Below are 26948 nucleotides of genomic sequence, written 5' to 3'. Positions count from 1 at the left end.
GCTGGTGCTGGACAGAACTGTGACCCCCTTATCCCTCCAAATCCTCTTTGACCACATCGTCATGGGGTTTCCAGCAAGGTGAAGGAAATAGTGAACGTGCAATTACACTGTGGAGAGGTGGTCTCTAGATGAAGATTGAATAAGAAATAGGATTTAACCACTTTGAAAAGATAGATAAAGTAAGAGGGGAAATGAGGAGGTGGGGGAAGAGAGATGTTTGAGGCTGAGAAAAGAGCATCTATAACATGAAAAAAGGTGAGAGAGAATGTCTTGCTATATGGTCAAAGTTCAGCAGGACAATAGCTCAGAGGGGGGAGAAGGGAGTAGCAAGTGATATGATAAAGATGCAGAGAGAGACAGGGACCCACCAAGACGTCTCCACAGCACAGTGATTATAGTCAACAATATCCTATATAATAAAAGCCTAGGTGGCGTCACGCAATGCCATCAAAAGATGGCCACCGTGACGTCGTCACAAGATGGCCACTACAAGATGGCCGCCAAAAGATGGTCACTGCAAGATGGCCTGCAGGGGAGGGCAGTTGGGGGCCATCAGGCCGGCAGGGGAGGGCAGTTGGGGGCCATCAGGCCGGCAGGGGAGGGCAGTTGGGGGCAATCAGGCAGGCAGGCAGAAGTGGTTAGGGGCAATGAGGCAGGCAGGCAGAGGTGGTTAGGGACGATCAGGCAGGCAGGCAGAGGGGTTAGCGGTAATCAGGCAGGCAGGCAGGTGAACAGTTAGGAGCCAACAGGTCCAGATTGTGAGAAGGATGTCCGACTGCCAGTTTAGGCCCCAAAACTGACAGTTGGACATCTTCTAAGGGGTCCCAGATTGGAGAGGGTCCTGGCCGGGCTGAGGGACACCCCCCCCCCCCACACACACACACACACACACACATCCTGTGCACGAATTTTGTGCACTGGGCCTCTAGTTGTACTATAAACATCAAAGTTGTGAGGAGACTAGATCTTAAATGTTTTCACCACAAAAAAGAAATCATAATTATATGACATGATAGAGGTGCTAGCTAAACCCAGAGTGGTAATCATATTGCAATAGATTAAGGTGTCAAACCAACTCACTGTAACCCTTAAACTTATAGAATGTTATATATCAATTATATCTCAATTTTAAAAAAGATAGAGAACATGCTGAGAAGTTTGGGTACAAGGATTATGTAATTGTAAGGTGTCACTATAACTATAAAATATACTTAATGTCTAAAATTTTCCTCACCACCAAACAAATGTTTTTAAAATTCACAGTCCCTATGTTAACCACTCATCTGTGTTTTTTTGTTGCTGTTGTTTTTAAACATAAAAGTTGACATTCTTCTCTTCTGTTTCTTCCTTACCTTTCCTATAATGTGCTTCACCCTTTCAAACAAAACCTCTTCTGTTGAGTGCATTTGTAAAGCCTAACTTTTAGACTGGTTGGGGCCCAAATGCCCCCTAAAATCTCCTCAACCGGTTCCACATGTAGACAGATGCTGGTCCACTGGAAAAGTTGTCCTTTAGGTATAGGTTCAAAAACATATTAGCTCAGCTAGTGGTACCCAAAGGTATGAATAATTTAAAAAAAAATTATTCCCTTGTGGACAGAAAGTGCTTTCATAAAAAGATAGTTTTATTCTCATGGAGGAATGTAAAGATACTCAAGCCCATTCTCTTCCTCACACTGCTCTTATACCCACTCCTGGCAAAGCAAGGTTTTCACTTCGAGTCATTGGCAACAGGTATAGTGTTTCATCTAGCAGAACCAGAATCCACTGAACGATTTAACAGTCACTGAAAACAGAGCACTCTCTTCACTTTGAATACAAGTATTGCGTTAACCATTTGATCAAATGAACAAAATGTGTTTGCCATGTAGCCCAGGCCCTTACAGGTATCTAGACATTCAATGAGAAAAGCACAACTCGAGGTTTCCATTGCTTACTCTAAAGAATTAGAATTCAAGTGGCCATATTCACCCCCCCATAAAAGAGAAGAAAGCTGGTTTTCATCTTCGTTCAATGAAGAATAAGGAGGGGGCGCTACGTTCATTGGTCAAGGCTATTCTTGGCCAATGATTGGGCAATCCATACGGCACTGATTTACCAACTGTGTAGAACGTCAAGTGTGCTCTACCAGATGGTTGACTGTGAGCGCCACAGAATGAGATAAACCAAATTAAACAAGGGATCAAGGGAAGATGGAAAGGGAGAAAGTGGAAATGAGGTAAAAGCAGGGAAGAGGGGAAGGAGAGAAGGGGAAAAGGGAGGGGGAGAATAAGAACGAGGGGGAAAAATTGACACACAAAAATGCCCATTTTTTTTAAATAAGCAAGTACCGATAGCACTTCTCTTATGCTACTAAGACAAACTTTGTTTTCAATAATGCCTTTTTGTTTTAATAATTTCTTTCCACGGAGAAGGAAAAAGGGGAAAATATTCCACAGAAAGGGGACCCCAACACACACACAAGAAGCCCAGTGGCACCATAAAAGAAAAGAAAATTAATTTGGAGCAAGATTTTCCCATTCTCCAAACTAACCTCAGGTTCTCAGCTAGGACTTTAAGATATCTTCTAATAAATTATTCTACTTTCCATTTTGGGAAAGGAACAAAGACAAATACAGTCCCCTCTCCTTTGTCTTTTGTTTTCATTTTTTTAATTGCTGCAAACTTATAAAACCTTTGTCTCCTAAATTAAGTATAACAGATTCTATTTCAGCACCTCTGGGATGACAACATTCCAAATGTGCAATAAAAATAAATCTCCGTTAATAGCTGGGTCCTTGGCAGCTGAGAGAGTTACTGGTCTCTTTCGTTTACTCACCCAGCATGGTGTGAGTTCTACTTTGGGCACAGCTGTGAATAGGACCATTAATAATCAGGCTGCATTAGAAAGGGATCAGTTCATAGCTCTGGGTCTCAATGATTATTATTTTTTGGTCCTTTATAAACTGAAGTTATTCTTCTGAGTGAATTGTTCATACAGTTCAAGACTGGTCCATTCAAATCTCTGATCTGTAAAATTAATTCATTAGAAAGCCTTGGATAGTTGACAAAAGTTCTTCAGAAAGAGGGGCAACTAGTAGACAATCCTGAGAGTATGTATATCCCATTAATACTGAGTCTGCAACGAAATTTTACAGAACTCAGTAAAATGAAGGTTACTGGATGAGCATAAAGTCAAAATAAACCATAGTATACAACAATTCAACAGTGACTGGCCCATGCACATGCGCTGCAGGACTTCACGGCCTCTTAGAAAAGCAGTGATACACTGCCATTGTCAATATTTTCTTTATCAAGATTTCATGTGTACATTGAAAAACTCGGGGCCAAAAATAATCATCAAATTAAGTCCACTATTTACTTACAGTCTCTCATACAAATGGCATCAATTCCCTGAGACTGACGGTGGCTAGAAGAGTGCTGAGAAGAGCCTAAGCAGCCTCACTCACGTTACTTTCTTGTGTTCAGTTTCACAGCCTGGCAGCTCTCTCTGCCCTCCTCACATTAACCACTTCAGAACCACCAACCTTTCCACACTGAGCTTGCTCAAGCGCTCAGGGGCTTAGCTGCTCTAGGCATGTTTGTGACAAAACAAATATAAGAAGGGAAGTTGCTGCTTTGTGATTTCACCAGTTGGAGGTAAAGACTTGAAGTCATCCATAAAGAAATCTATCCCCAGGTCTCCTACAGAAACCTTTTCCAACCCTCTAGTCAGAAGTAATGTTTTCTTCTCTATGCACTCTTAGCCCTCTGTAATTATTACTGACTTTACGTTGTTTTCTCTTGTGTCTCCTTCCACTTCATCTGAAAGCTCTTTGCGTTTCAGGAACCACACACAGGGGAAGCACCACAGCTTGTTACAAAGGCTCTCAAAGTGCGGTCCCTGGACCAGCAGCATCCACATCCCTGGAAGCTTGTTAGAAACACAAATTTTCAGGCCTCACATTAGAGCTGTTAACTCAGAAACTCTATGGGTGGCCCAGCAACCTCATGTTTCAGTAAGTCCTCCGGGTGGATTCTGATGCGGGCTCAAGTTTGAGAACCTCTGATATATTTGAGCAGTATGGGTTTCGGCTAAGGTTTTTTAATTCCTGCTGTGCTACTGATAACTTTCAGCAAGTCATCTGACATTTCTGGCTTGCCTCTCCTCATCTATGGAATGGAGAGAACATTAAACAATGCCTGACATATAGTAAGTTCTCAATAAATACTACCATCTTTATGTGTTGTATCTTCAACCCCTGGTATCTAGTCAACTCTCTGAAAATAGTCTGCCCTCCATACTGATACTTAATTGAACCAAATGGAATGAGGAAAGTAGACACAACCACTGAGAACCAAACCTGAAAGTGTTTGCAATAGATAGATATAGATATAGACGATAGAGATAGAGACAGAGACAGAGACAGAGACAGAGATAGAGATAGAGATAGAGATAGAGATAGAGATAGAGATAGAGATAGAGATAGACAGTGGATAAGGAGTAAATTCAGATAAAACACTAATAGGGAATATACTTTGTTAGAGAAAAATACTCCATCAATTTTTCAAATTCTGCCATACTCACTGGGAATACATTATGGTTGGTGTTATAACTTTAATGAATGCTACTGCTTCATCTAAAATCCTCCCTTCATCCTCACCGCCTAAGATTCAGGCCAATCAGGCACCACTTCTTCCACAGGGACCTCTTGGTATCGTATTAAATGGCTACTCCTCCATTCTTTAATCTACAACTTCACTTTGCATTTCCCTTAAAGTACTTGCCATATTCTGTCTCCATTATCATATACATGCATCTTATCCCTCCCTGCTATATTGAAAGCTCCTTCAAAATAGGGTATGTCTCTTAATAGTTACACAATAGATACTTATTACTTCGAATGGATAGTTATCATTTGCATAATAGATGCAATTGATACCTTTTCACTTTTAAAATTTTTTTTATTGATTTCAGAGAGGAATGAAAGAGATAAAAACATCAATGATGAGAGAGAATCATTGATCAACTGCCTCCTGCACGACCCTTATTAGATATTAAGCCCACAACCCCAGCATGCACCCTTGACCAGAATCGAACCAGGGACCCTTCAGTCTGCAGGCCAACGCTCTATCCACTGAGCCAAACCAGCTAGGGTGACAACTTTTCACTTTTTACCTGAAAATCCAGGATAGTTATCGTCCTCACATGTGAAAAGAAAAAAATGGCAACTATCCATATTTCAATATAAGAAACACGCTCTGTAATCATTATTTAAAAAATACATCTCTATATGGTTTATGGACATGATAATGTGGGAGAACAGTTTATCAAGGTTTCTTTTTTTTCTTTCTTTTTTAATGTCTAAAGTTTTACATGTCTCCTTTTTCCCCAGTTGACCTTCCCCCACTCCCGCTCCCCAGCCATTCCCACCCTGAAGAGGGTTTATTTTTAGGCACATCAGGATTGACATGATCATGTAAAGGTGTCTATCTGGCTATTAAATTTGTACAATATAAGCAAGCTCAAAAGTACAACCCTTTAATTCCTAGTGTCAAAGCCTAGAATTATGAGTTAATTGGCTATACTAGGCAGTGATCTGAAGTGGAACCTCTTAGTCACTCATTAGTTAAAATAACTAATGCTTGCAGAACTTAAAAATAACACCTCAGTGTATGTCACCAGGTATTCTTTCTCAAACAGAACTGTACCTTTAAATATTGCTATTGCCAGATGGTCTCCTCAATAAAAAAGAGCAGAAGCAACATATTAATGCTACTCAACAAGCCAGTCTGCAGACTCTCAACCAATGAAATTAGTCTTCAGTTGCTAAGCCATTTTGTCACCATAGCAACACCTACTTCAGAAAAAATTATTGGATTTTCAAGTGAAATAAGCCACCCATCTTAAAACTCCAGTGTACTCCAAGGTATGATGATCAGATACTTTCGCTAAAGTAGCCTAGATCTTTTCACTCACCTCATATCAGGTCTACCTATGAAAAGCTATTTGCCCTTCCATTTAAAAATACTTATGTACACTCAGGTTCTAACTTTCTTGATTTCCAAGATACACATGCTCCATTTAAAATGAGTGTATATGCGTATGTTCATGCCCTCATAGGCTAATGATCCTAAATATAATGACAAAGAATGGCTTCGAAAATTTTTACTGTTTACTTGAAAAAATACTTCCCAAGAGTCTTGTTCTATTTTCTATATATGAAGTAACAGGTCATACCTTTGAATTACATAGACTATGCAGCATTTATTATTTCAAGTTTTATCCTGAGCTGTCTATGTCGCTTCTAAGCTGAGTATATAACTTAACAGAAAGCAAGAAACAAGATGAAACTTGGTCCACACTCTTTTCTTTTTACTCTAATCCAAATAAGAGAACTTGGAAAACAACCCTAATAAGTCACTTTTTATTAGTCTGGCAAAGACAAGGCGGCTAATAAAACTACCCAATCAAATCAATACCAGTATTATTCACCGACCCTTGGCAGACTTAGAGCTCTCCATCCCTCTCCCTTCTTCCTGATCTCACCCTTGATTGGGCTCTGGACTCCCACTCTCATTAACGCCCACAGGTTATGACTATGCATAAATCAAATGGAGAATTAGAGCAATTGTCTGAACAATTCAGACCAAGTACTTTCACCTGAAATAACATGATAATCAAAGGAAAGGTATTTTACCCTGAATTAACTGTAAAATTATCTAAGTGTTTTCATTGTATGATTAGCAAGCAGAGAGGATGTCTAAGAACATGGCAGCAGCTCCCACTGTTTCCTGCTCATGAGAACACACCCTCTCACTCAAACATCAGCCTGAAGATTTTAGCTTTTCTTTTTTGGCTTGCCCATATCCTGAATAAAAATTACCAACAGACATCTAAATACTTGGTAGAGTTTCTCAAATGGGAAAAAAAAATCAACCACATATATTTCATATATATTCTTAAATTCTTATAATAATGCATACCACTATTTTCTATATTAATAATTTAAGAGGGTGCTTTATTCCAGGTATAGTTCCTATCCATAGTTAATGTTTTTTTATGTATTGTTTCTATACATAGTTAATCTTTTTTACATATTATTAGATATGCAATACAATATAATACCACAATAACGTGTTTTATAAAACATTCACAAATACGGAGATAAAGTTCTTTAAAAAAACTAAGTGCCGATTGTTGGTTTAGAAACATTCTCAACAAATATGTAACCCTCTTTAGCACAAATAACTTATTTCACATTAAAGTTTAATGTAGACACGTGAAAAAGTCAAAACAAGGACTGTTTTTTAAAAGGAAACCTTACCCAGTTTCAGTTATTTATATTCTGCACCCCTAACCTCCAACAACACATGATTCATCCTGCATGGTTCACACAGCCCTTGAGTCGGCCTCACAAACCACAACAGCCTCCCAAGCCCTCTCCCAGTGTTCATGTTCTCCTGGGACCAGGATTTTAATTCAGAAAACACAGCTCGGGGATCTAAGACTGGTTTTTTATGAGTTTATTTGATCCAAACTGACAACATATGCTGGGGAGCAAGATACCAAGTGCTCTAGGATCTTAGACTTGACTGTAGATGGTCAGTGGGGTGGGAGATGTCTGGCTTACACTCCCAAAACATTGCCTTCATGTATCTAGGAGCACTGCAGTATGGTGCACAGCTGATCTTGGTTAACAAGTTCTCCTAAATGTATTGTCACTTACGTGTAACTGTACCTCTTTGGACAATTTCTGGCTTCGCCAGTGCTTACCTTTTTTTAAAATATATTGTTTTTATTGATTTCAGAGAGAAAGGGAGAGGGAGAAAGAGATAGAAACATCAATGATGAGAGAGAATCATGGATGCGCTGCCTCCTGCATGCCCCCAACTGGGGATCGAGCCCACAACCCGGCATGTGCCCAGAATGGGAATGGGAACCTCGACCTCTTGGTTCATAGGCCAATGCTCAACCACTGAGCCACATCGGCCAAGGCACCAGCGCTCATCTTGAAACAAAATGAAGTACTTCATCCCACTTCCCAAGTAACCTACTCCACAACGATCCACAACAATCCAGCTGCTGTCCCCATCCTCCCTATGCGACACTTCTCTCATCCCCGAAGTTTCTGTTAAGCCACCAGCCATGAAGTCTTTCTCTCCTCTGCTTCTCCCTCCACACAGCCTCTGAAAATGTTCCTCCTTTTTACTCAGCCCAGGCCTCAAAAGAGTTCATCAGAGCAGTCTTCCAACAAAAGCTTGTTTCTTTCTAGAGAGTGGGTTCTACTGCCAAGAAAAATAATATTTCCAGTACATACTTATAGTATGCTAAAGTAATTTATTTCAATCCTTTCCTGATTTTTTTGCCACCCAACACTCCCTGCCGCCACCCCAGGCCCTGTCCATCCACCTCTGGCACACCCATGCCCATTTATAACTTACGGTGTGGAAACTCTGCTCTAAGGAATTGAAAACAGACTGATGAATTTCATTCCTGTGAACTCCCTCACAGATGTCAGTCCATGTAAATAGTTCATGACCGTCAAGGGCCACATAAGAAATAGTTATGTTTATTCTCCCATCCGTATACAGTGCTATAGAATCATTTTAAAAAGAACACCTACCTGTATATGAGGAATTGGGCCTCCTAAGTTACACAACCTTGGGCAGGGGGTTTAATCTCTCTCTGAAGCTCAATTTAATCAACTCATTTTTAAAGTATATTTTTATTTATTGAGTTCGGAGAGGAAGGGGGAGAGAGAGAAACATCAATGATGAAAGAGAACCATTGACTGGCTGCCTTCTGCATGCCCCCTCCTGGGGATCAAGCTCACAACCCAGGCATGTGCCCTTGACTGGAGTCGAACCCGGGACCCTTCAGTCAGTAGGCTGACGCTGTATCCACTGAGCCAAACCAGCGAGGGCTAATCAACTCATTTTTAAATGAGTGTTTCTTCCAGCGAAGAAAGAAAAATCTGTAATTCTAATGTTTCACAATTCTATACAACACTAATGAAGATTGTGTTTAACATTAGGAGTAATTCAAAATAAATTTCCCCTAATCAAAAACCTATAATTGGAAAATTTAGTTAAATACTAAATATTTCTGCATAGTGAATTCCTTTCCCAAAAGCGTCTGACAGTAGATGATCAAGTATTAGGCAGATGCAGCTGGAGGAATGTTCTGGAATGGCTGCCAACACCAGGAGAAAGGCAATTCTTCAATAACTCAAACTACATATCTTTTGTGTTGTTATTGCATTGTTAAATGTAGTTTTTGATATACATCGTCAAAACAGAACACTAATTAAGCTATATTTAACTCTAGGAGATTGGCCTAGCAAAATCAAAACTATATAACTCTTTTTCACTCCATGAGTTACTAGAGAGTATTCAAAAATATACCCGGGAGAGGAGGAAAGTATTGGTAATCAATTGTAGCTTATTGAAATATATATTATATGCTTAATATAATTAGAATTATATGCTATATAACATAACCATATTATATTATATGCTTAATATAATTATATCTATAGTTATTTGACCAATACTGTAATCATGTTATATTCTATGTTTAGTTTACATATAAGGAGAATGTGAGCATAATCTCCATCCCTAATAGTTTTATCCTCCTGATGATGAGGGAAATCTACTCCAAACGATAACACTCTAAAAATTACACACTCTCTAACAAGGTGGAAATTTCACAAGTGAATGTAATATAATTACCTCACAACACTTACTGAATATTTATATGTCATCACTTTTGGGGATAGTGAAGAAGAAGACACGAAAAGCGTGAATGATATTCTATGGCATAGAATGAAGTTCTCTCTTCCACTTTTGGATGTGATTCATCCTTGAAGTCCTGCTCCAACCCCCAACTCCTTCTGAAAGGCCTCCTCTGATGGTTTCTCTCTTGACACCCTGTAGAATCTGAGTCAGTACCTTCATATTAAGTACTTGGTAAAATACTGTTGTTTGCCGCTCCTTTTTTATAAGTATCTCTTCAATTTGCAGAATGTCACACATAAAGCAGGCACTGGTTAGTATTTTAAATAAGTACTAGAGGTCCGGTGCATGAAATTCGTGCACAGGTAGGGCCCCTAGGCCTGACCGGCGATCAGGGCCAATCTGTGGGGCGACCAGCGTGGCAATCGAGAGGCCCCCACTGGCACCCACCTTGGCTGGCCTGGGGCCTGTGGGCTGGGAGCAGCTCCTGCATTGAGTGACTGCCCCCTGGTGGTCAGTGCATAGCGACCGGTCATTCTGCCGCTCAGTTGATTTGCGTATTAGGCTTTTATTATATAGGATATTAGCTATAAATATAACAATATACATATAGTAATGGAAGATATATTTCATTTACTGCTCTCTACTACTAAGAGTTTGATTTCCAAATGTCTATAGACTTCTTAGTAATTTGTTCAATTAGAGAGATTTATACTCAAGTTGTTAGTGGGGCCTTTTTTATTATAGAGTGTTCTTATTACCCTGGTCTGAAAACTGAGAACATCATGGAAAATGTGGTATGGTCTACAAATGAGGGCCTCTTGGCCTCTTGGCAATGTTGGCAGATATAAATGCTTGCTTATGCAACTGTCTCTACAGAGTCAATGAACACATGACCTTTATTCTATGAAATGTGAAGGAAATACCAGCCAGTCTCACCCATATGTACATTAATTTAAGAAACACACTCTCATTCATTCCCTCTCCCTGTACATACAGGTCATAGAATTACAACAACCAACAGTTCAGCTTCAATATTAAAGTAACAACAGCAAAAATAGTAAGAGTTTTTAAACTATTCAGAAAAAATACTTGGTGTTCCTGAGAGTTACATGTTATTTTTTAAAATATATCTTATGCTAATTGAAATGGAGTCAAAAGAGAAGGGAAAATGTTTGTTTAGACAATATAAGGTGCCCTCAAATCCTATCTATCCAGTAATCTAAATCAATTATAAAAGGCATATGCAGAAGTCTAGAAGTAATAAAGAAGAGGTCTAAACAATATTTAAAATATTATCATATAATTCATGTGTTTTACTGCTAGTGCAAGGCTTACAGTTGCCCTCCAAATACAACCTACCAATTTTGACATATGAGTAAAATTAATGTACTCTTATAATAAAGTTTCTCCAGCTCAGTCCGCAGAGACCATTGGAGAGCAAATTAGGAGCTGAATGGGTTTGAGAGGTACAGTAAAATTGTGTGTAACTCACATGTATGAAAACATGAAACTCTATTAATCCCATATGCTACACTGGACAGTGGAACACTGGAACAAACCAAAGATCAGGTGAGCATTTTGAGGTGACTTTTCCAAGCAGCACTCAGCCCAGAGGTTGTTCTAATTTGAAAAAGTTGATTTGAGGAAAGCTTATAGAATCCTTTCCATGCATCAACACATAGAGGAAGGCGTTTTTCTCAGCTATTTTGCACATGCTCAACACCTCCAAAATCTGCTATAGCTCATGCATTTGGAAACAATATTTTTTCAGAGGAAGCAGGACCCCTACTTTCAGAACTGAGCTCTGATCCACTATATGCAGAAACTAATAAATGCAAGCTTTTTGAGAGTCACACCTTAGAGGGTGACTTAGTGAATAGAAAAGATGTGGACATTAATTTTGTTTTTAAAAATTAATATTCAATTTATTTATTCAATTTACTAGAATTATAAATTATAAATTCAAAATCCTAGTCCTTCCATAAACATTTAAGTTCAGTTTACAAAACATATTAATCTATTTAGAAATCCAGAAAATTCTATAATCACCTTTAAGGGAGATTTGCTCACTTAATTAAATTATCTTTAAAAATTTTAACTGTAAATAAAAATTTACTATATTCAGCCCTAGCCAGTTGGGCTCAGTGGATAGATGGTCGGCCTGCAGATGGAAAGGTTCCAGGTTCAATTCCAGTCAAGGGCTCATGCCCTAGTTGCAGACTCAATCCCCATTAAGGGGCATGCAGGAAGCAGCCAATCAATGATTCTCTCTCATCATTAATGTTTCTATCTTTCTCTCCCTCTCCCTTCTTCTCTGAAATCAATAAAAATATATTTTTTAAAAATTTACTATATTCAATTTCCCCCTTTTTTTATCCTCACCCAAGGAGATGTGCGGTTTTTTGTTTTTTAATTGATTCTAGAGAGAGGAAGGGAGAGAGAGAAAGAGCAAGGAATAAAGAAGCTGTTTGAAGAAATAATGACTGAAAACTTCCCTAACCTAATGAAGGAAAAAGACACACAACTCCAGGGAGCACAGAGAGTCCCAAACAATATGAACCCAAAGAGGCCCACATCAAGACACATCATAATTAAAATGGCAAAGGTTAAAGACAAAGAAAGAATCTTAAAGCAGCAAGAGAAAGACAGATAAGGACACTACAAAGAAAAGTATAGGCAATAACCCTGACAACATAGATGCTAAAATTGCCAACAAAATATTAGCAAATGAGATCCAGCAATACATTAAAAAGATTATACACTAGGATAGATGGGATTTATTCCAGGGATGCAAGGTTGGTACAATATCCACAAATCAATAAATGTGATACACCCCATAAACAAAATGAAGGATAAAAGTCACATGATCATATCAATAGATGTAGACAAAGCATTTGACAAAATCCAATATCTATTTATGATATAAACTCTCAGCAAAGTGGGAATGGAGGAAACATACCTCAAAATAAGGAAGGCCACATATGACAAACCCACAGCCAACATCATACTCAATAGTCAAAAACTACAAATGCTTCATTTAAGATCAAAAACAAGATGGGGACATCTGCTTTCACCACTCTTATTCAACATAGTACTGGAAGTCCTAGCCACAGCAATCGGAAAAGAAGAAGAAATAAAAGGCATCCAAATTGAAAAGGAAGAAGTAAAACTATATTATTTTCAGATGATATAATACTGTATATAGAGAACCCTAAAGATTCCACCAAAAAACTACTAGAACTGATAAATTAATTCAGTAAAGCAGCAGTATGCAAATTAAATATCCAGAAATCAGTTGTATTTTTATACAACAACTAGAGACCCAATGCATGAAATTAACACAAGAGTAGGCCTTCCTTCCCCCAACTGCCAGCACCAGCTTCCCTCTGGCAGCTGGGACCAGGGCTTCTCTTGCAGCCCCAGCTTCATCCAGAAGGACATCTGGCCTAATTAGCATATTACACTTATATTATTATAGATAATGTACTATCAGAAAAGGGGAACTAAGAAAACTCATTTACAATTGCATCATAAATAAATAAATAAATAAATAAATAAATAACCTAGAAATAAATTTAACCAAGGATGTAGGAGACCTATACTCAGAAAATTATAAGACACTAAAGAAAGAAATTGAAGAAGATACCAATAAGTGGAAGCATATATCATGTTCACCAATAGAATTAACATCATGAAAATGTCCATATTACCAAAAGCACATCAATAGTTTCAATGTAATTCTTATCAAAATACCAATAGGTATTTCACATCATTAAAACAAATATTCCAAAAATGTATATGGAACCACAAAAGATCCCAAATAGCTATAGCAATCTTGATAAAGAAGAGCAAAGTTGGAGGAATTGACTACCTGATACCAAGCCATACTACAAAGCCCTGGTAATCCAAACAGCATGGCAATGGCATAAAAACAGAGATATAGATTAATTGAACAGAGTAGAGAGCCCAGAAATAAGCCTACATCTTTATGGCCAACTAATATTTGACAAAAGAGGCAAGAACACACACTGGGGTAAGTCTATTCAATAAATGGTATTGGGGGAATTGGACTTGGGGTGGTGAACACACAATACAATATACAGATAGAATCGTACACCTGAACCCCATGTAATTTTATTAACGAACTAGAGGCCTGGTGCACAAAATTTGTGCATGGGGGTGGGGGCGAGGGGTGGGGGGTCCCTCAGCCTGGCCTGCACCCTCTCCAATCCGGGATCCCTCTCGCAATCCAGAAACACTGGCTCCTAACCACTCACCTGACTGCCTGCCTGCCTGCCTGATGCCCCTAACTGCTCCCCTGGTGGCCTGATGGCCTCAGCTGCTCTCCCCTGCTGGCCTGACCCCCCTATCTGCTCTCCCCTCCTGATCTGATCACTCTAACTGCCTATCTGCTCTCCCCCTCCTGGCCTGATCCCCCTAACTGCCTATCTGCTCTCCCCTCCTGATCTGATCACTCTAACTGCCTATCTGTGCTCCCCTCCTGGCCTGATCCCCCTAACTGCCTATCTGCTCTCCCCTCCTGGCCTGATTCCCCTAACTGCCTATCTGCTCTCCCCTCCTGGCCTGATTGCTCTAACTGCCTATCTGCACTCCCTTCCTGGCCTAATTCCCCCTAACTGCTCTCCCCTCCTGGCCTGATCCTTCTAACTGCCTATCTGCTCTCCCCTCCTGGCCTGATCCCCCTAACTGCCTATCTGTTCTCCCTTCCTCTCCGCACCCTTCAGACCCCGGCACAGGTGTGCTGAGAGCTCTCCACTGCAGCCCCATCCTGATTGGTCATTACATGACGGTGTCCCAGACAATTTGCATATTCCTCTATTATTAGTATAGATGTGTCCCCAATAAATTCAGTTAAGTAAAAACTAAAATAAGCAGGAGGGAGGGGGTGAGAGATCAACCGAAGGACTTGTATGCATGCATATAAGCATAACCAATGGACATAAGACACTGGGGGGTAGGGGAGGCCAGGGGATTGTCAAGGGCGGGGGGAAAAGAAAAGGACACTTATGTAATACCCTTTGTAATACTTTAAGCAATAAAACAATAAAATAAAATGTAATAAAATAAAAAGGAATTAGCAGGACAGGTGGTTCTCTAGAGAGAAATAAAATGTCAGCACAAACAATGCTTTAAACCATTAACTCGTAACTGAATTGACAACTGTATTTTTGAAGCCTCATCTTAAAACTCTGACTTTCGTCAGAAATAAAATGGAGAATACAAAGGGCATGAACACCAGGAACTCAGGCTCTTTTATGTAGCTGATGATAGGCTGGCTTCCGGCAGGGCAGACTTAACCAAAATGGCTTACTTTAAGACTCAGACTGTTCCTTCTACACTGCCACAAAGCCTCTTAAAAATGCCAACTATACTTTAATAAGAAAAGGTTTTTAAACCTTTTAAAAATAACCCTCTTTGCCAAAGCCGGTTTGGCTCAGTGGATAGAGCGTCGGCCTGCGGACTGAAGGGTCCCAGGTTCGATTCTGGTCAAGGGCATGTACCTGGGTTGCGGACACATCCCCAGTGGGAGATGTGCAGGAGGCAGCTGATCGATGTTTCTAACTTTCTATCTCTCTCCCTTCCTCTCTGTGAAAAATCAATACAATATAAAAAAATAAATAAATAAATAACCCTCTTAAAAAACGAACTCCTCAAGTTACCTGCCTTTTTTATAGTGTAACTATTCTTAACATATTCGCTAAGATTTTCCTAAGGCATAATTAAGAACTATCTATGTTCATTTTATAGGGAATTAAACGCATTGCAATAAAATCTTGAGAAAACGAGAAAATTTACATTCCTAATTTTCCTTTTAAACACTTCTTTTCAACAATAGGCAGACATTCCCTACATCTTTAAGTCCCCATCTTTAAGATAAATACTATCCAATTCCTCACCTGTGATAGGTATGAAAGGTTGCTAGTTTAAGGCCAACCTGGAGGTTGTTTATAAGGAGATGGAGAGTTACAGAATTAAATGGTTGACAGTAAATGAACCTATCACATGCTTTGGGTTTATGGCCCAAAGGTGTCAGGCAAAGGCTTCCAATTGATATTCAGGTAACTACTGTCTTATTTTGATATCCACAGAAGAGAAGAAAAGCCAAAGAAGGAGAAAGAGGAGAAACTGCTGGCCCACATTAATCTGTTAGGTTCTCCTAACCAGTGGTCGGCAAACTGCGGCTCGCGAGCCACATGCGGCTCTCTGGCCCCTTGAGTGTGGCTCTAAGCCTTGGGAGTACCCTAATTAAGTTAATAACAATGTACCTACCTATATAGTTTCAGTTTAAAATATTTGGCTCTCGCTCTGGCTGGTTTGGCTCAGTGGCTAGAGCATTGGCCTACAGACCAAAAGGTCCCGGGTTTGATTCCGGGCAAGGGCACATGCCTGGGTTGCAGGCCCAGTCCTGGACCTGTAGGAGGTAGCCAATCAATGATTCTCTCTCATCATTGATATTTCTATCTTCTCTCTCCCCTGGTTCTCTATCATCACTGTTGTTTCTCTCTCTCTCCCCTCTCCCTTCCCCTCTGAAATCAATAAAATATACATTTAAAAAAAAAAATTGGCTCTCAAAAGAAATTTCAATCATTGTACTGTTGATATTTGGCTCTGTTGACTAATGAGTTTGCCGACCACTATCCTAACCTATCTCCAATGGTACACCTTAGTTAGGATCTTTACATGGAAATAAAGGCAAGTTTGGCCAAATATGTAAAACCCTGGTAGAATACTTGAACATGGTAAGAGAAGGCAATAACCCAAGAAAACTTCCTGAAATAAAAAACTTCTTGAGAATTTTTTTCTTAAATATATTTTATTGATATTTTACAGAGAGGAAGGGAGAGAGATAGAGAGTCAGAAACATCGATGAGAGAGAAACATCGATCAGCTGCCTCCTGCACATCTTCCACTGGGGATGTGCCCACAACCCAGGCACATGCCCTTGACCGGAATCGAACCTGGGACCTCTCAGTCCACAGGCCGACGCTCCATCCACTGAGCCAAACCGGTTTCGGCAAGAATTTTTTTTAAAAAAAAGTAAGCCACTTAGCCCTAGCTGGTTTGGGTCAATGGATAGAGTGTCAGCCTGCAGACTGAAGAGTCCTGGGTTCCATTCTGGTCAAGGACACATGCCCAGGTTGTGGACTCAATCCACAGCAGGGGGCATGCAGGAGGCCGCCGATCAATGATTCTCTCATCGTTGTTTCTATCTCTCCCTCCCTCTCCCTTCCTCTCTGAAAACAATAAAAAATATATTGTTTTAAAAAAGAGTAAGCCTGTTAGACAAAAGAAAAAAAACTCTTCAATTCCTGACAAAAGCTATGGATCGAAGTAAAAACAAGAGAAATGAAGGCTACTTTATAGATATGAGTGAAATCTATAAATACTTACACCAACTTGAAATTTTAAATAATTTAAAATGACTGTTCTACTCCTGATTATTTTGCCATCATCAAGGCCTAGATAAAATCTATGTCTACATGTATGTTAACTGATTTGTCTATATCATATATTCACTGTACATCTATACAACAGTCACATGAGAATTCTCTGTCCGTATCTTGTATTGCATTAACATATTCCAAAAGCTGAATCTGATTCTTGAGGAAATATATTTAACAAGTGGATTTCTCATTGTGTGAGTACTATAAAGATCCTTTTGATTTTGTAAAGTTAATAAAGTTTCCAAAAGTGTGTTAACTTAAATCCCACGATGCTGATTATGTGGGGAATTTGGCTTAACATTACTGAGTTCCCACAATGAATAAGAATGGTTTCCTCCAATAAACTGAAAAAAAAAAAAAAATCCGTGCTTGAGACAAATAAAACTATTTCAATAGAACTGTTGTACTTTAAAATCAGTTGTCCAACACTGTATCTAAAATACAAAAAGGGCAACAATCACATTTTAGTTTGCAAAATGTGACTGCAAGCAGTGTGTCAGTTAAGCTCTGTGCCATGCCAGCACAGCCAAGGGTTCGGAGCGCCTGAAGTGGGGGCAGCAAAGAAAAAACAGACAAAGAGAATACAGCTGGGGCTCAATGGATCTCCTGTGCCTGGATGGGGCCACAGAGAAGGATCCAGCCAGCAAGCTGAGGCTTTATTTTATAGTCAGAGAAAAACAAGGTAGTGGTCAACAAAGTTACAATGTTCTTGTGAGTTTCACTTGCTTTGGCAGCACTTGCTGCATCTCCCACAGCCCCTTAGCCCATTAGCTCCGCCCTCTAAGCTGGGACTTATTTGTGGCTCTGCCACAGGACAGTCCAAGGCTTATCTAGAGCCTCTCCCTAAAAAGCTCAATGTGCATTAAAGAGTGAATACAAGGCAAGGAATGAAGTAACACATTTCAATACATGCAAAGGCTCTGCCTAAAGGAGTGACTGACAGATAAAGTAAAATAGCACATCCATAGTGGATATTCATTAAATATGCCTTAAATTACATTGTATTTAGCTATATTGACAAAAGCTTACATTTTCTTTTCATATTGGGAAGTTGATTTTAGCTTGGAATGCCACACAGAAATTTTTAATGGTCATAAGAAAGGTTGTTGTAAAAATTACCCATTGGCTAGAAAAGGGGCAGGTGGGGGGCACTCGGGCCACTGGTCTGGGAGGTGACAGTCCAACTTTTACATTGAAGTGCTACTATCCTGAACTCATAATCAGAGCTTATGACTTGTGCAAGCTGTTGAACTGAGCTCTAGAAATAAAATATTTCTTAGGGGGTAAATTACACAGTGGCAGTGAATAGCAGCTGCTTAGTAAGGAAAGATCTTCTGGTTTGGAATACACTTAGACTATATGGGAAGAGTAATTGGGTAGGTCCAATCAAACAGCATCATTTTGAGATCTGAACATATGAGTAGCTGTCTGCATCTGAAAATACATGAGATAATTGTTGTTTTTCCCAATTACCTTGATACTCATAACCACAGGATAACCAGAGGTTTTTTTTTAGCCACCTGGTAAAGATTATATTTAGTCTCATTTTAAAAATAAGTGCTCTCCATCCATTTTTTAAATAATCATCCTTCATTTGAAATCAAATGTCTTAAAAATAGCATGTATTATTATTACTATTATCACATGACCAGCTCAAAATGATGTCATATTAACAAGATAATGAGTTGTTTTTCAGAGATAACAGACCAAAAACACAAATCATGCAGACAGAGCATGCACCAAAGAGAGAACTTTGACCTCCAGCTACATCAGGAAATAGAGTCTCACCACCCCCTACCTCACTCCCCCTCCCCCCCCCCACGACACACACACACACACACACACACACACACACACACAGGGGGAACCAAAGACCAGGACATAACCAGAACTTGGAACACCAGAGTCCTTTTGGAAGTGAACGGTCCATTTTCCAAGAAGATCCAGTGCTGACACCCCTCCTATAAATGGCCAAGTTCCAAAAGCCTCCAATTCAAACTTGCCCATACCTGTTCTGCCTCAAAGGGCCTCAGTGGGGATAAGAAAATTAGGGATCGATGACAAAGGCAGTTTCAAAGATCTTTCACTTACACTGAGTTTGTAAAAGAATAAATTAGTCAGGTCCCTAGCAATTTCATCCTGCATTCTTTAAGAAAATAAGTTTAAAAAGAAAAGAAGTTAGTTTGCCAAAGTAGACATTGGAATTGCCCTAGATTTATTTAATAACCTAAAGAAACAACCATAAAAACATTATCAGATAATGATGAACACTTTCACTGTTCCTATTGAATAAAGCAAAATAAGACGCCAAACCGCTTAAGAGCAGAAATGGCCCTCATTTTAAAAATCAACACATTTGTGAACAAGGAAATGGTGTTGAGAGAGTAAAAGTCCTTTGGGCTTCAGCTAGGCTGGTGCAATAAACCATTGTAACAGGTGAGCACTCAGCAGGTCTCATGTGATGGCACAGCCAAGCACGCCTACTCCGAATGAACGCAAGGCCCATGGAGCACATTGCCCAGGCCGACTGAGAGTGAAGAAAATTTGTAACAAATCAGCTCATCTTCAGAACCAGATGTAAGCAACCTCCTTAATTCTTTTCTATGTACTATACTACTTTGGCCTCACAGCAACTCTTATGAGGTATGAGTTTCTAAAGTATCCATATTTTATAGGCACGAAAATGAGGCAAAGAGAAATTAAAGCATGAAGCTACTTAACAAGAAAAGAATTGGATGGCATTTTTCACTTTAATCTTTCCAGTCAAAATTATCTGTCCTATGCCTCATTGCCTCAGAATTATGTTCTCAATTCAATAAGCATATCTTAAGAGTTTGCCCTACATAAATCACTTTATGGGCAAAAAGAAAAAAGAAAAATATATTAAAAATTTTCTATATGGGTCTCTCTGCTAAAGAATTACCAAATTAATCCTTCATAATATGGTAATGCATGATAATGAACTAATGCTGTGTTTCTCAAACTAGTGTAACACTAATTACAGACAAGCTCCTTGAAAAAAGGGTGCCATGGTGAAAGAAGCTAGGAAAATACCATCTAGTATACATCTGACTTGGAGATCTGAAACAAATATTGGCATATTAAGGGCTCTGGTAAGTCCTGTAATACACAAACCTGTTTATCGTTGTTTAGCTAACATCAAACCAAGCTAAACTAATGTTCTACTGAATAGACTTTGAGAAAAGCTGGGTTATGTGTCATGCCTTACATGGGCTATTTTTGCATTTGTCAAAAATATCTTTCCCAAAGGAAGTGACTGTGAAGGCAGGGATTTCACCCCTAGGCTATGCCAATAAGGGAGATGCTGGCAGGTGATTCCTTTTCCACCTCTCAAATCAGTTTCCATAGAAAGCTGCCTATTTTGTCTTAGCATAGGATATATATAATGTTAGGGGCCAACCCAATTTCCTCTCTTCCATTAGCCAATCACAAGTCAATCAAGTACATTATTTCTGGCAAGAGTTGCACTGACTCATTCGAGTCTAAAAATAACTCTTGACCACATGTGGTACATCTATATCCTTCTCCAGATTCTAACATCTATATTCACCAACTATAAAGTTGTCACTCAGCTGTAATCATTTTCCACTAATACATATTGATCTGGTATGAAAAGAAGTCATATAAAATAACCAAAATCCCCACTTCTTTTTTGTTTGTTTGTTTTATAGAAATTTTGCCAGTATTAAATGTTCCATCACAATATTTGGCAAATGCATACTGGCCTTCATACACTTTAAATTTTAACAGATTTTGGGAGGAATGGGTCCAAAATAATCATTCCAGTCTTTGAGAGAGAAACATCTATGCTCTAAAGAATGTTCCTAAGATAGCATTTTAGTTATAAATAAGACTTACTCCCCAGGAGCAATCTTAAACTACATGTAAAAGAATTAGAGGTTTAAACAAACTAATCTTAACTCATGTTTAACTCTGGGAGGAGTGGTATGGGAACATGGATTCCATTGCTTTGACATAAATGAAAAAAAAGGTTTTTGTTATGAGTATTGCAATGACGAACATGCATGCCTAGGAGAGCAAATGTTTGCAAAGGTTTGAGCACATAAGTCCCTATGTGTAGAAATATTTTAAAAGTATAAAATATAAAGAAAAATGGGGAACATGATGAGGGCTGGCAAGTATCATATCTAATGGAACACATCTGAGCCCCCAGAATCAGCCAAGAGGCAGTCTGACAGCAAAGACTCGATCTTAGCCTGGTCTTCATCCCAGTCCCACATCTGGGGTCCGGAGTCACCCTATGTGAGGAGACGAGAGTAGTGTCAAGACCACTTGCAGTTCTGCTGAGAATGGCTGACACCCACAACCCTTCTCCAATAGATCCTTGCAGGCCTCCAGTGATACAAAATGAAAGCAAAGACCCAACATTCAGCTAGTCAAGAATCAAGCTGATTCCCATGGTGTCATAACAGAATAAGTACGGAGAGTCCTCACTGGTCAATTCAAAATGGAATTTTCTTTCCCCTTTGATGATTCTAATGTAGAATATCTGAGAGAATGAATCTTTCTCAAGAGATAAGTTCAAACTCAGACCACAGCCTGGTACCAAACAAGTATGATGAGCACTTCTTTCTGCTCAGCGGGAGCTGGTGGTATCAGCAAACACCTTCTGTCCATATCCACTCACCTCACCAAGTAAACCTCTCACTTGCCAGTTCTGCCACAGGGAAAGGCGTTAGGTGAATATATTGTTTTGTTTTGGGAGAGTTATTCTATTATGATAACTAAACCCTTACACATTAGCTACTTTTTTTACTCCAGAAAAAGAATTTAGATTAAGAAAAGTCGCAAACTTGATACCTCTCTCTTACTGGGAAATTAAAATGATATGGGCAACTTCATCAAGTGTTAGTCCAGTAAACGAATTTGTCAAGCTAAATATCATTTCCTACTAGCTTAATCACATGTTAAAACAGCACTTATAAGGTGAAAACAGTTAAGGCAGTCGCTCTCTTTCGAAAGCAGGGGGCACTTAAAACATAAATCCTATACCAACCACACTGGAATTGGTAAATTCCAATATTCAGCACTCTATAAATATATTTCCTACTTTCTTGTCATCCACTTTTCAATGACCAAATCCCCCTGACCTAATGTCTCCTCTGGTCTCCTTTACCCAGTCCTTCCACACCATGTAGTTCTTGCAGCCCTACATACCTTTTTACTGTCCTTAAAACTCCTGATTCCCAGTTCCCCAAAGGGTAAGGACAGCTTATGTGTATCACTGCACATCCCATAGAAACTGGTCCACCTAGAATGTGCAGGTGCTCAAAAAAACTGAAAGCATATATTTCTACCGCAGAATATGTATGGGTATTCCTTTCTCGTTTCTTAAAATATCTTCATCTGAAAGGAATTTGAACGCCATCTAAAAATGAACACTTTCATTTCTCCAAAACTTCCTAAAAAAGTTAATTCATACCAGTACTGTCAAACGTATATACTAATCAGATGTCTCCATTAGCTAGTGTTTAAAATAATGCAACAGGCCCAAAATGGAGTCACTTATGCTAAGGCTCATGTCAGCAAAGCAAGACACTACAGTTTCAGCTCTCTCAGAAATGGAATCTTAAACCAGTCAATCTGGAATCACCTGATTGATCAGCACTAGTTAGGTCAACTGCCTGATAAGCCTTGCCATCCCTTAAAGGAAAGTAACTTTGCAATAACCAACTCGATTTTTTTGCCTATAACTTCCCCGTTCCCGATCCCTCCTGTGGGAAGTCTTCATTTTGTACAGCTCCTTGGAGCTCCTTTCTCTCTGCTGTCCAATTCATGAATCGTTGAATAAAGCCAATAAGATCTTTCAAATTTACTCAGTTGAATTGTGTTTATTAAACACTATTTCCCCAAAGATTTCTAACTTACTTATCTTCTCTTAAAAGTGGGGTGGGTGGGAAGGGAATCAACCTCATGATTATTTAGTGTTCATAATAGTTTCTACCTTTAAAATACAATGATTCCTGGTCAAGGGCACATACCTGGGTTGCAAGTTTGATCCCCTACCCCAGTGTAAACGTGTACAGGAGGCAACCAATCGATGTGTCTCTCTCACATCAGTGTTTCTCTCTCTCTCTCTCTCTCTCTCTCTCTCTCTCTCTCTCTCTCAAAAAAAATAAATAAATAATAGTAATAATAATAAAATGACTAGACATTTTGTATTCTATTAGTAATTCCATGAACTTAAAATTTGCTTTATTTAAAAAGAAATTATAAAGCAAATAATGTAAAAACATTTCTGAGCTTACCTTTGTAAAACGAGTTAAATCTGACTATTTTGTGTTTATGAAGAATCGAACATTATATTTTTAAATAGTGTGTTATTCAGCAAATGACTGATGCTTTTTTTCCCCTTTTAATACTGTGCCCTGAGTGCCTGCTGTGTGCAGATCTGGGCTAGGTTTTGGAGATACTGTCCCTGCCTCACAGAGCTTGCAATCTGAAAAGAGAAATTTACAAATCTTGACAAACCATACATTCCAGATATTCAAGCAAAAGAAGTATTGTTTTCATTTTCAGAAGCATATCGCATTCTAACAGTAATATTACTATAGATTTTTACTGCTAAACTTGAAGCAAGACAACAAAGTGAATGTGAGCTTTCACATAATCTCCTTGAAAAATCTGCCAGGATTCATTAATAGTTCCTTTACTATCAGGAAACTAGGCCTTATTATAACTCTTAAGAGTAGAAACACGAAAAAAAGCCCCAAGAACACTGTTTTAAATACCTCTAATAAATACTAAGTAAATCCCATTTAACATAAATTAAAACGTGCCTTAAAATACTCTGGATGGAGATGCGTAAGATAGGTATAAAGGAACGACATCTGAAATAAAAACCTGGTCACCAACCACTTATCCCAAGTGTCAAATGCAGGGGGGAAAAAAAAGGAATTTTTTTTTTTTTTTTTTTTTTTTTTGCTGAGAAAGGTCGAGTCCAGTGTCGAACTCCAAATGCCTGTCAAGGCCACTTTCCCATCCTGGGAGGAGGCCTACAGGTCCGCACACACCACCACCCAATGCTGCCAGTACCCTTAACATCCCCTGAGCATCCACACTGCCCCTGTGCCTAAAACACACGTAGAGGTACAGAAGGGTATGGAGAGCCTGCGGAACCCAATAAAGCTGGTCCTCCGGGAATTAGGAAATACGTCTAAATGACTCTTCCTCTTTTCCGGAAGCCCCTGCCTTCTGCACCTTAGCTTTCTACACCTGTCTGCAAGGCTTCTGTTATTCCCTCGGGTCTCTGGTACAGCAAAGAGAGAGTGACCGCTGGGTTGGCGAGCCCGCAGATTTGCTCGCTACGTGCTCCTATCCTCTCTGGCCTAAGCTCCCCAAAAGGTGGCCTAACTGCTGGGGGAGGGTTTGGGGCGGGAAGGGACGGAGGACAGCAGAGACTGGAACCCAGCAAGCCACAGCGCTCTAGGTCAGGTTCATCCCCATCTCCATCCGTCCCCCTAATTCCCACCTTCCACCCCAGACGCCCCTTTCCACAAGGCACCCCTGGGCCCACCTTGCCCTCCTGCCCCCAACCGCCACCAGTGCAACCGTCTGCGGCTCTCCTCCAGGGATGGGCGCGCTTACCAGGCTCATGGACCCCAGGGTTGTCGGACAGCTCGATGACCAGCAGCTCCCGGCCCTCGAAGCTGCGCCCCACCGTGTAGATCCTGCTGATGGCGGTGCACTGCAGCCACACGGACACCAGCGCCTCGCGCAGCTCGGGGTAGCGGTGGTACTCGAAGGAGATGCCGTCTTCCTGCTGCAGCCGCCGGCGCCGCCGCATGCCCGCCGCGGACGCCCCGGGCTCCAGGGCTTCGGCGCCCAGCAGCCACCCGCAGGCGGCCAGCGCCGCGCACAGCGCCAGCAGCGCCCGGCCTCCTCGCCCGGCCATGGCCATCGCGTCCCCTCCGCAGCCCGTGCCTTCCTGCGCCGGCGGCCTCTTTTGTCTGCCCGGCTCGGGTCTGAGCTGGCGGGTGCTGCGGGAGGTCCGCGGGTTCCGCAGCCGCGTCCTGGCGCCTCACCTTCCCGGGTGCACTGAGTGTCAGCGGCGCGCGGGGGCCACCCAGAGGAGAGGGGCGCAGCCGCGGGGCGGGCTGCACTACCCGCCGCCGAGCCGGGGGCGCCGCAGGAGAAACCACTGCAGGAGGGGCCGCCCGCCCAGTGATGCTGGTCTGCGCGGCCGCCTGCGTTATCTGTGGGCTCAGAACCACGTCAGAAGCCAGATGGCTCCGGGGACGACCCAGGTGGGATGACAGCTGAGGGCTGGGTTTGGGAACAGGGCTATCATTGAGAAATCCAAGACCTGGCGCCTGGAAGAAATACTCTTGGGTTGTGAGCGGAGCCTTCTAAAGTGACATCTAGTCCAAGCCGACCTGGGTTTCCATCTTGATGCATCAAGAAGTAGAGAATATTCCAGAAAAAAAATAAACAAAAGGGAAATATTAACAACCATTGGCCTTCACATCATGATGCATCGTTAATAACTGTATTGAGAGTCCAAACACAAACCCAAGGGATGGATTTGCATTTATTATAGGATCTGGCTGGCAAACTGAACACTTTAACTTTGAGGGTTAACAGAATTTTTTTAAAAAAATCATTCTATCAGTTTGCAGATACTGTTGTTCATTGTACTTACGCACATTCCTGGATTCTTCATATATATATATACACACACACATATATGTATATATTAGTATATAAAGTACAAGTTTGGGGTGCGCTAGACAAAGGATTTAGTGTGCTATTAAGATTAAGTCTTTCGCCCTGACCGACCGGTGTGGCTCAGTGGATAGAGCGTCGGGCTGCAGACTGAAAGGTCCCAGGTTCAATTCCGGCCAAGGGCTCAGTTGCAGGCACAACCCCAGTAGGGGGTGTGCAGGAGGCCGCTGATCGATGTTTCTCTCTCATCCCATGTTTCTGACTCTCTGTCCCTCTCCCTTCCTCTCTGTAAAAAATCAATAAAGTATATTTTTTTTAAAAAAAAAGATTAAGTCTTTCAGGAACAGCTTAGCTGGGTGGCTCTGGCTCAGAGTCTCTTACCAGGTTGTAACCAAGATGTTGGCCAGGACTACAGTCAGCTGAAGGCTTGATTAGGGCTGGAGAACCTTCTTCCAAGAAAAAAAGAAAAAAGAAAGAGATTAAATCCTATTATAGAAAGAAACCTCTGATCATGAGAGATGATATCTCCTTTCCCCTCTCAAAGTCACTATAACAATATAAATTCATTCACAGCTTTAATAGCCAGCCTTTAGAGGGGACTGACACTCCTGGAGCAACCCTGGAGCAGGTATTATTCTGATGAGGTGCCATTTGGATTCAAGAACAGCACAAATCTAAATAAACAAACAACCCATTGGTAGTTCCACCAGGCAGAAAACACACACACACACACACACACACACACACACACACACACACAACACACTTTCCTCCTGGCATAAGATCCAGATATTTAAATTCTTTCATTGGATTTCTTTTTAAAAATGCTGCTATAGAGGCTGGCTCCCAACCCCACTGGCTGTCTCCATTTCCCACAACTGCATGGATCTTCTTTTGGGGTATTTTGGGGAAAGGTGCCACTATAAAGACGTGCCACTCAGTTGAATTTGGATCCAACCATGTTCCTTGTCAATGTAGGCAGAGCTAAGAGCTGTGTGTTTTCCGCCATGACTAGCCTGTGTTTGATTACATGGTCCAGAAGTTTGAACCAGAGTTA

At 40.5% G+C, this 26948-nt stretch overlaps 1 protein-coding gene across 1 annotated transcript in view; it reads right to left on the bottom strand.

Moving 5' to 3' along the window:
• The window catches only part of CPE (carboxypeptidase E), a 97649-nt gene extending 71309 nt beyond the window's left edge, over positions 1-26340 (bottom strand). The window contains exons 1-2 of the mRNA XM_081091520.1: positions 26273-26340; positions 24815-25614 (exon numbers count right to left, since the gene is read on the bottom strand). Of these exons, the coding sequence (XP_080947646.1) occupies positions 24815-25127 (313 nt within the window). The 5' untranslated portion in view covers positions 25128-25614; positions 26273-26340. The remainder of the gene's footprint in view (positions 1-24814; positions 25615-26272) is intronic.
• Between the last annotated feature and the right edge of the window lie 608 nt (positions 26341-26948).

The sequence above is a fragment of the Myotis nattereri genome (genome assembly GCF_964212035.1).
Source record: "Myotis nattereri genome assembly, chromosome: 5".
In the NCBI taxonomy this organism is placed as follows: domain Eukaryota; kingdom Metazoa; phylum Chordata; class Mammalia; order Chiroptera; family Vespertilionidae; genus Myotis; species Myotis nattereri.
Note: the sequence above shows the minus strand (reverse complement) of the source record. Positions and strands in the feature narration are given on the sequence as shown.